This window comes from Mandrillus leucophaeus, unplaced genomic scaffold, assembly GCF_000951045.1.
Source record: "Mandrillus leucophaeus isolate KB7577 unplaced genomic scaffold, Mleu.le_1.0 Scaffold1366, whole genome shotgun sequence".
NCBI classification, from domain to species: Eukaryota; Metazoa; Chordata; class Mammalia; order Primates; family Cercopithecidae; genus Mandrillus; species Mandrillus leucophaeus.
Genome location: NW_012101328.1, coordinates 55,674 through 66,540, shown reverse-complemented (window position 1 = coordinate 66,540; position 10,867 = coordinate 55,674). Strand labels below are relative to the sequence as shown.

The following is a 10,867-nucleotide window of genomic DNA, read 5'->3' as shown; positions in this document are numbered from 1 at the left end:
AGAATAGCCAAGAGAAGTAAGGTGTAATCAAGAAGCTATTGCAATAATCCAGGTGAGCCATGAGGGTGAACTGGACCATGGGGGCAGGTGTGGAAGTCATAAGATTAATATGTGTTTAACTCAAGTTGTGGTATTAATTATGATTTGCATTAAATGCATCGCTAATATGCTTCTGCGGTGGATTTTTCCACCTTAGATTTCAGGGAATGGATGTGATGGGAGTGGGTAGGGAAGGTCTGAGGTTACTAAAGACATGGAGCCTCCTGGATCTGCAAACCTCAAATGATTCTAGGCCTCGGAGCCTCTGGCGCAGCAATAATTCTGCAGCCGAGCCCACTAGCCGCTTCCCAGTGACCATGCGCAACAGGCAGGTGGGAGCCTATGGAAAGCGCGGACTTTCGGAAAGCTGCACGAGCGCGTTCGGGGAGTCCGGTTCAGAGCCTCTGCGCAGGCGCAGTGGTCCCCACGGGCTTGCGCGCGCACTCGCTGCGGGACAAGCTTCTGGAAGCTCATTGCGGTGGCGTTGGTGCTGTTTGCGGATGCTGGTGCAGGTACTGGTCGTCCCTGGTCCCGAGTTTCGGGGCCGTGGCCGGGTCGCCGGCTCCGAGGGCGCACCTGGGGCGGGGTGGGGGCCGGGAGCAGCCTACCAACGGGCTGTGCGGTGCGCTGCTGCTGCTTCTGTGGGAGGTGCGCACTCCGCTGCGGGATGGGGCTGTTGGCTTCCCTCCATCCCTCCCTGCGCAACTTGGGCACTGTTGACATTTTGGGCGGGATAATGCCTAATGCCTTGTTTTGTTTGTGTGGTGTGGCTGTGAGGGGGAGGCTGTCCCGTTATTGCAGGATGTGTAACAGCGTCACTGGTTCTGCCCGTTAGATAACAAGTACCACCTTTCCTCCCAGTCGAGCTAACCAAAAATGTGTCCAGACATTGCCACAGGACCCCTGGGGGGTGAAATCTCTCCTTTTTAACTCCCTCCGGTTGAGATCCTCTGGCTGCGTCACATTTTCACCGGGCCTCCAGTGTAAACTCTGTAGACGGAGCCGAGTGTCTTAGTCACCGCGGAGCCCCAGGTGCCCCGCACGGCGCCAGGTACATGGTGGGCGCCTAATATTTGGCAGAGGAATAAATGACGTCATGCGTGCTGTGTGCCGGGCGCTGTACTCGGAAGTGGGTTGTTATTGGTATGGTAGTTGCAATGCGAAGCTGTCACATCCTTCACTTGTCGCATTGTAGTCCCGCTCCGGCTGCATTGTCATTTCCTGGACCCTCTGTGAGCGTGAGGACCCTTTCAGGCCTGTCCACGCCTGGCCCCGCAGCTCATGACCCCTGGTCCTGTTCCAGCTCATTGTAGTTGCTCAGTCACTTGTAGAATGAATGAATGCAGGCAACACAGGGTAGTCTGTGTGCAAAGGAGTGCTTTGGGATCAAGCAGAGCATCACACAAGAAGTGACAGTTGAAAGGAGTCAGGCTTTAAAGAACGAATAAAAGTTTGTTAGGAGAAAGAAAGCAACATTCCGAGGAGAGGGAATAGCCTTGGTGCGAACGCTAGGAGGGTATGTAGAGAGGAAGTGTCTGGGAATGGGGAGATACTAATTTATGGCTGTAGTGTCAATCGGGTAGCTTAGAGCTCAAGTGGTGAGGTCATCAGGCAGTGTCTCTAGATCACAATGCCATGGTCCCTGCATGTGAACTTTATTGAGAGACCGTTTGGGGGCTGGTGAGGGACTGTAAGCTGGGGAGTGATAAGATCATATTTTGCCTGTTAGAAGGAATTTTTTGGCTACAGTGTGAGACTGGATTGAAGATCCCTGTACTTAGGCAGTTTCAGTAGGATAGAATGGAGAGGTTCTTAGGAAATAAAATCACCAGACCTTGGTTATCGATGATGGGAGAAGTAAGGAGGAAGAGAAATTTGAAAGTCAAATATTAAATTGGGCTTCTGAGTTGAGCAACTGGTGAGAAATGTGTACCCTTTCATTAAGAAAGGGTAGGAGTTGTTAAATAGCTTTTCGACTGGGTCCCCTTTTGAACCTTTTCTGATAACATTTTGTTTAGGAGGAGTATTGAATCTAAAGCAACTGTTTCCTTAACCCTTAAGTCGCTCCTCTGCTTTTGACTATAAAGAAAATTATGACTGGGTGCGGTGGCTCAAGCCTGTAATCCTGACACTTTGGGAGGCCAAGGTGGGTGGGTCACCTGAAGTCAGGAGTTCGAGACTAGCCTGGCCAACATGGCAAAACCCCATCTCTACTAAAAATACAAAAATTAGCTGGGAATGGTGGCACGTGCCTATAGTCCCAGCTTCCTGGGAGGCTGAGGCAGGAGAATTGCTTGAACCCGACCGGGGCAGAGGTTGCAGTGAGCCGAGATTGTACCACTTCACTCCAGCCTGGGCACCAAGAGCGAAACTCCATCTCAAAAAAAAAAAAAAAAAAAGAAAGAAAATTATCTTTTTAATATAGTAGTTAAGCAGGGCTTTTCTAGGCCTTTGCAGGTATGTGTGTGGATATATTTCTCTGAACCAAACCAAGAACAATGTTTTTAGGACTAACAACAGTTTGTTTTACTTATTTAATGCCTTAATACTTCTTCTTGACAGTTTCTGCAGGACTGTAAACTGGATTCCTGGAACCTTTGATATTCCTGGCTGTATATAGTACCTGTTGGTGGACTGCACTGATACTCAACTAGAGTGTGAAGGGACTGGATTCCTGCCCCGAGACACAATGCAAGCTGTAGTGCCCTTGAACAAGATGACAGCCATCTCACCAGACCCTCAAACTCTGGCCTCGACTGAACAAAATGAGGTCCCAAGAGTGGTTACTTCTGGGGAGCAAGAAGCTATTTTAAGAGGAAATGCGGCTGACGCAGAGTCTTTCAGACAGAGGTTTAGGTGGTTTTGTTACTCAGAAGTAGCTGGACCCAGGAAAGCTCTGAGTCAACTCTGGGAGCTCTGCATTCAGTGGCTGAGACCAGACATTCACACGAAAGAACAGATTTTAGAGCTTTTGGTATTTGAGCAGTTCCTGACCATTTTGCCTGGGGAGATCAGGATTTGGGTAAAGTCACAACATCCTGAGAGTAGTGAGGAGGTGGTGACCCTAATAGAAGATTTGACCCAGATGCTCGAAGAAAAAGGAGGTGAGATTTATAGATGGAGGGAGGAAGCGGGAGACATTGCCTCAAAGTCCGAAAGTAAATTCCTCAAAAGAAAGCAATTTACTGCTAAAGAGGAGTCTGAGGTTTGAAGTTGGGACTGGGTTTGAATCAGCCCTGCCATTTACTGTGTGATTTTGGGCAAACTGTGTAAACTCTCAGAATGTAAATATTTTTATCCGTTAAAAAGGGATATCATCTTTCCTGTAGTTTTCTTGTAAAGGTAAGACAAGATAAGATATAATATATGGTGGATGCTCAAGACATAGTAATTTCTTTCCCATTCCCTTCAAGAACACAAGTTATCTGTGAAAGTGTTTGGAGTCACAGGCAAATCAACCAGCTCAGGCCCTAATGTCTAGTTCCGCTGTGTGGACTAGCATGTTGCTGGAGCAGGGCTGTCAGTGTCTTTGCTGATGGAAATGTTTCTGCACTGTTTTGCAATTCAAGTTAAGTACATGAAAAGCAGCTAGTGCAAATAAGGAACTGAATTTTTAAAATCAAATTTAAAGTTTAAATAGCCAAATGCGACTAGTAACTATTTTACTGTGCAGTTCCACAGCCTTAGGGCAGGAAAACCTGAATTTTATGTATGTAATTACATATTATAAATATAAATGTATAAACTATAAACTGAATTACATTGATATCATTATAAAATATTGATGTAAAGTCTTCTAGGGTGAATAGTCCTTTCAGGGAATGTGGCTTGCCTTTTTTCTCAAATTTGTAGCTATTCATATTCTCAAATATGATACAAATATTTGTATTTTACAGTGTAATATGCTACAAATATTTGGAATATTTGCATTCCAAATATATTTGGAATATTTGTAGCGTATTTACCGTAGGGCTTCTGATATATATGTATGACAGTTTGTATTCTGGAAGAGTTCTGAGATAGGGAAATAAATAGTATTTACCTCCATACGCTTAATTTGCCATCACATAGCTAATTAGTGTATCTAAAATTTGGATTTCCTGACTCCTCTGTGATTTGTCACTGCAGTGTCATGCTTCTACAAAATTAGGGCCTCTTTGTGGAGGCCCCTGCAATAAAGAATTCGTTTCGGGCTGGGTACGGTGGCTCACGCTTGTAATCCCAGCACTTTGGGAGGCCTAGGTAGGTGGATCACCTGAGGTCAGGAGTTTGAGACCAGCCGTACCAACATGGAGAAACCCCGTCCCTACAAAAATACAAACTCAGCCCAGCATGGTGGTGCACACCTGTAATCCAAGCTACTATGGAGACTGAGGCAGGAGAATCGCTTGAACCCAGGAGGTGGACGTTGCAGTGAGCCAAGATCGCGCCATTGTACCCCAGCCTGGGCAACAACAGCACAACTCCGTCTCAAAAAAAAAAAATTGATTTCCAGGATTCTGTAGGGTATAACAGTTTTCTTAAATTCACCCCACTTTTCTCTTTAAGTCATTCTAATTCTTAATTTTTATTGATTGTCTAATCACTAAAGTTGCCTAAAATTATTTTCATAAGGTAGAGTATGATTTGAAAAAATACTTTTTCTTATTTGAAAAAGAGCTGTTGACATCCGAGGGTTTTTATGTATTTATTTTTTACTACTCCTTGTGGAGCAGGGCCCACTCATTGGTAGTATGCCCAGAATGGGCCAATCTGAAGGTACTGGATACATTTAGTTCCTATGAGTTTATTAGACGCCTCTTTTCTGTCATAAGGAATCTGGTGGAGTCAACTCTTGAGACTAACCTGGTGCTTTCATTCAGTTAGCAGGTTGGAGTGACTCTTGAGCAAGGCCTTGTACTAGCACTATGAAGAATACACAGTTTTACCTTACTACGTCTTTTAAATTAGGATACTTCAAAATTCATTGTTGTTCAAATTAAACATTTTTAAACTGAGGCTATATAGAAAGAAGAAAACCAGTTTTCGTGAGCTTAGGATTTGAAAGGATTTTTATATGAGCTAAGAGGAAACGCCTAGGTTTTCATAGGAAACTTTTATCTATGGCTGTTCTCTGTTTTAAAGAGTGGACAACTTTTTGTTTCTTCTGACTTTTTTATCCAGAGAGGCTCAGAGCTCTTAGAACCCTTGTAATTTCCTGGGTGATTAGAGCAGTAAGAGTGTCTTTTGTTAAAATATTTGGCCTTTTGTCCATGGTTCCTGAAACAGCTCCTGAGCTATAAAGGAGAAAGACAATCTTTTTGTTATTTGTAACAAGCCCCTTTTAACCACCCTTGAGTTTATGTTAATGAGATGATTTTTGGAAAGTCCTTAGATAACCCTGGAATTGGGGGAGGGTGCTGGTTGCCAGGGGAACCAACCCCTGTGCTTACAGGGTTGGAACTCAGCCCCACCCCCCCAACCTGTCAGAGGGGAGAGGGACTGAAGGTTGAGTTAATCACAGGGCCAGTGATTTAATCAGTCATGCCTGTCTATGAAGCTTCCGTAAAAACCAAAAAGACACAGCTCATGAGAGTTTTCCAGATAGCTAACCATGTGGCAGTTCCTGGAGAGCGGTGTAGAGGGCATGGAAGTGCCAAGCATCTTGCCCTGTGCAGTGTCATCCTTCTGGCTGTTCATCTGTATCCTTTGTAATACCCTTTACAATAAACAAGTAAACGTAAGTAAAGTGTTATGTGAGCCACTCTAGCAAGTTATTGGAACCCAGGGAGGGGCTCATGGGATCCCCAATTTGTATCTTGTTGGTCAAAGCCCTGGAGGCTCAGACATGAGACTGGCATCTGAAGTGGAGGTCGGTCTTGTGAGACTGAGGCCTTAACCTTTGGGAGCTAATGCTGTCTCCAGGTAGATAGTATTAGAAATGAATTAGAGGATACCCAGCTGGTGCCTGCTGGGGAATCCAACACAGAATTGCTTGCCGGGTGTGGGGGGAACACCCCCACATATCTGAAGTCTCAGAGTTATTTTGTGTTGTGAGTATAGTAGGAGAAACTGACTTAGTTTTTTTCCTGTGTATCACTTAGAAATATATAGAGATATATATAAAGATTTTTAGTCTGAGGAATTTATTTGAAAGACTGGACTGGTTTTCTCCCCTTTCCTAGATCCAGTCTCTCAAGATTCTACTGTTTCCCAAGAGGAGAACTCAAAAGAGGATAAAATGGTCGCTGTTTGTCCCAATACTGAGTCCCGTGTAAGTTTCCTTTCAATGGTTTTTATTCCTAAGTGAATACTTAACTGGGCTCCTACTGAGTGATATTAAGATACAAAATCAAAGGCTAGGCACGGTGCTTACACCTGTAATCCCAGTCAGTACTTTGGGAGGCCGAGGCAGGAAAATCGCTTGAGCCCAAGAGTTCAGGGTTGCAGTGAGCTGTAATGACGCCACTGCTGCCTTCCATCCTGGGCAACAGAGCAAGACCCTCTCTCTAACAAAATAAAATGAAATAAATATAGTCTCCCTTTCAAGGAACTGAGATCTCATTTTCCGCATGCAGTTTTGTTTCAGTTCACAGAATGCCATGAGTCTGATTCTAATGAGACAAAAAAATTTACTAAAATTCAGCAGTTACCGCTGTTAAAATTAGTCAGGTGGAAGTAGAAGTTCATTTCCTTCTTTTTCTTTTTTTTTTTTTTTAATTGAGACAGAGTTTCACTCTGTTGCCCAGGCTGGAGTGTAGTAGCGGGATCTTGGCTCACTGCAACCTCTGCTGCCCAGGTTCAGGTGATTCTCCTGCCTCAGCCTCCCAGGTAGCTGGGACTACAGGCACGTGCCACCATTCCCAGCTAATTTTTGTATTTTTAGTAGAGACAGGGTTTCACTATGTTAGCCAGCCTGGTCTCGAACTCCTGACCTCATGATCCACCCACTTCAGCCTCCCAAAGTGCTGGGATTACAGGTGTGAGCCACCGCACCTGGCTTGCCTGCCTTCTTTTTTTTTTTTTTAAGGAGATGGGGTCTTGCTTTATCATCCAGGCTGGAGTGGAGTGCAGTGGTGCAAGCATAGCTCACTGCAACCTTGAAGTCCTGGGCTCAAGCTATCCTCCCTCCTCAGCCTCTTGAGTAGCTGGGACAACAGGTGCACATCACTCTGCCCAGCTCATTTTAAAATATTTTTTGTAGAGTTGGGGTCTTGCTGTATTGCCCAGGCTGGTCTTGAACTCCTGACTTCAAGCAGTCCTCTCCCTTGGCCTCCCACAGCATTGTGATTACAGACATGAGCCACTGTGCCCAGGCAGAGGTACATGTCCTTAAATCTTAACATGATAAAGAACATCTTTGACCGGGTACAGTGGCTCATGCCTGTAATCACATCGCTTTGGGAGGCCAAGGTGGGAGGATTGCTTGAGCTTGGGAGTTCGAGACCAGCCTGGGCAACACAGCGAGACCCTCGTCTATATAAAAAATTTTAGAAATTAGCTGGGCACAATAACATACCTGGGGTCTCAGCTACCCGGGATCTGAGGTGGCAGGGAAAGACAGTCTTTCACTTGAACCTGGGAGGTTGAGGCTGCAGTGAGCTATGATTGCGCCACCATGCTCCAGCCTGGGTAGCAAAGTGAGACTCTGTCTCACAAAAAGAAAACAACATGAGGAATTTATTCTGGATGATACAGGTGGGCCCTAAATGCCATCCCAAGTGTCCTTGCTAGAGAGGCAGGAGGAGATTGAAAACACAAAGAGAAGGTGATGTGAAGAGTTAGGCAGAGTTTGGGGTGATAGGGCTGCAAGACAGGGAACGGTGGCAGCCACCAGAAGCAGGAAGAGGCAAGGAACAGATTCTCCCCCAGAGCCTCTGAAGGGAGCACAGCCCTGCCAACACCTAGATCTCAGACTTCTGGCCTCCAGAACTGTGAGAGAACAAATTCCTATTTTGAGTCACCAAGGTTATGGTAATTTGTTACAGCTCCCAGAGGAAGGTAATACACAGACCAATAGCCATTCTGCTCTACTGCCTCTCAAAAAGCATGCAGAGAATGCTATAGAAAGTGTATTTGAAAAATTAGCCGGATGTGGTGGTGCATGCCTGCAATCCCAGCTGCTTGAGAGGCTGAGGCATGAGAATCACTTGAACCCGGGAGGCGGAGGTTGCAGTGAGCCGAGATCATGCCATTGCACTCCAGCCTGGGCAACAGAGCAAGACTTCGTCTCAAAAAAAAAGAAGGAAAGAGTATTTTAGTGAGTCAGTATTCTTGTTTGTAATTGTGGAGTAATTGCAAGTGTGAGTATGTTGTTGAACATAGATTCTCTGAATATGATAGAAAATAATTGCTGCTTATAATTGGAAGTTAAAATTTGGAATGCAGTTGCAGATATTATGCAATTATTACCTGTAGTAAACTTACATTAATTCTGCAAATTTAGGGTTCAGGAATGTAAATCATGCCCTTCATTTAATATTTTAGTCCTAGAAATCGATGTGTTAGGGTGAACTTGATCGATGTTATACATTCCAGAGAATTCTTGTACAGTATTGAACACTAGAGACTGAATGGAAGAGGTAGGGATTGTGTAGTACCTTTGTTCTGAATCACTTATAAAAGTCAGAGAATGTATAGCCGCTCTGTAGCTTACTTTGGAATTCTTAAAAACTTGCATGCTATCAAAACCATTCTTTATATCCTATCCAGGCTGGGCACAGTGGCTCAGGCCTACAATCCCAGTGCTCTGGGAGGTAGAGGACAGAGGATTACTTGAGCCCAAGAGTTCGAGACCAGCCTGGGCAGCATAGTGAGACAATGCCTCTACAAAAAATTTAAAAATAACTCAGGCGTGGTGGCACATGCCTGCAGTCCCCACTACTATTGGGAGGATCACTTGAGCCCAGGAGGTTGAGCCTGCAGTGAACCATGAAGCACCACTGCACTCTAACATGGGTGACAGAGAAATAATAGCCTGTCTCAAAAACAAAACAAAACTTAGGTTCTATTTGGCAATAGTCCAATACAAAAGAGCTGTTTGGTGTTCTAGGAATCTATAACATTGAAGGATGTAGCTGTGAACTTTTCAAGAGGAGAGTGGAAGAAGCTGGAGCCTTTTCAAAAGGAGCTGTATAAGGAAGTGCTACTGGAAAACTTCAGGAACCTAGAATTTCTGGGTAAAGACACCTTTTCTTCATTACCTAGTGCTTAGTCTTGGGTCTCTTTTTGTCCCTTTTTATTGAAAGGTAAGTGCTATGTGAAGTACTTTGTTTTGGCTGGGGACCCAGGGACTGATAGGACTAATCCAAAAAGCCAGTTCTGAAAATGTGCTTTTCTGCAGTGTATCTTCTAGAAAAGGTCTTTGCTTCATTGAATTGGAAATGTGAAGCATCGTTTTGATTTCATCAGTGGAATACCTTTTCCCATTTTTGTCGCAAGTTCCAGTATTTATGTCTGTGTATTTTGGTAGCATTTTTTATCTTCCCTGGAGAACCAGAGGCTATATATGAGTGCTGGGATATCTTTATTCTATGCAAAACAGCAATTTTCTGTTCTTTTCTCTATGAGCAGACTTTCCAGTTTCAAAATTAGAGTTGATTTCCCAGCTGAAGTGGGTTGAATTGCCATGGCTGCTGGAAGAAGTCTCAAAAGGCTCCCGACCAGGTGAGTTGGTGAAAAATACACAACGAAATGAAAACAGTTGTTTAGCAAGTCTGTTAAGAAGACTCTTTGAAATGTTGGGCTGCCTAGATACTAAAATACGAAGATGATTAGAATAGAGCCCTTGCCTTCCTGAAATGTTCATTTTAATTTGGGAAACTTGGTTTGGGTCCTCTGAATAGATGCCAGGACATGATTAGCCATGTAAGATCTTTACTGGAGAAAGATTCAGTGAAGGAAAATGAGGAGGGAACTAGAAGAAGCCGGGAGAGCTATCAGAGCATAATGCTGGTCTAACCTGTGAATGAGAACAGGAAGTAGGGCAGATTGGGTAGGAAAAGTCTTAGACTAAAGTGTCGTTCTATCTTTTTTTATTTTTATTTTTATTTTTTTGAGTCAGAGTCTCGCACTGTCTCCCGAGCTAGAGTGCTATAGCACTATCTCAACTCACTGCAACCTCCGCCTCCTGGGTTCAAGTGATTCTCCTGCCTCAGCCTCCCGAGTAGCTGGGATTACAGGCGCCCACCAACAAGTCCGGCTAATTTTTTGTATTTTTGTTAGAGATGGGATTTCACCATGTTGGCCAGGCTGGTCTCGAACTCCTGACCTCTTGATCCGCCTGCCTCGGCCTCCCAAAGTGCTGAGATTACAGGCATGAGCCACCGTGCCCGGCTGAAGTGCAGTTCTAAAAAAGTTTAGGCAAGGCCAAACAGGAGTCCTTACCATAGTTACCTATCAGAGGAGTCCTGTGTCTCAAAGAAATGGGCCTCTGTAAGTATCCCTGTACTCCATCATTGACCGGGAGCCGCTTGTGGGAACTGGTGTGGATGCAGTGTTGAATTCATAGAGCAGCAGTAGAGGTTGTCAGGTAATATCTCCACAGGAGGAGTTGTGAGCGGTGCATATTTATGGACACTAGAGGACATACCGAAACAAGAGTGTTAACACTGTGATGCATACTATATCAAGCACGTGTATAAGGAGCTGTGGGAATATGTAGGAGCAAGGTTTTAATTCGCATTTGAGTTGAATCTTGAAGAATAAGTAGGAACTCACCTGGTGGACAGCATGTATAATAATTCAATTTTTGCTAAAGGGAATAATACATGCCTGAATACATAGAATATATGGATTTCTAATATCTGGAAAACATTCATGTTAGCACTGGTTATCTTTGAAGAATTAG

General features: G+C 44.4%; 1 protein-coding gene across 1 annotated transcript in view; it reads left to right on the top strand.

Moving 5' to 3' along the window:
- Nucleotides 1-447: 447 nt before the first annotated feature.
- The window catches only part of ZNF483 (zinc finger protein 483), an 18,513-nt gene continuing 8,093 nt past the window's right edge, over nt 448-10,867 (top strand). Inside the window, exons 1-5 of the mRNA XM_011973278.1 lie at nt 448-551; nt 2,602-3,143; nt 6,204-6,292; nt 9,071-9,197; nt 9,592-9,684. Of these exons, the coding sequence (XP_011828668.1) occupies nt 2,729-3,143; nt 6,204-6,292; nt 9,071-9,197; nt 9,592-9,684 (724 nt within the window). The 5' untranslated portion in view covers nt 448-551; nt 2,602-2,728. The remainder of the gene's footprint in view (nt 552-2,601; nt 3,144-6,203; nt 6,293-9,070; nt 9,198-9,591; nt 9,685-10,867) is intronic.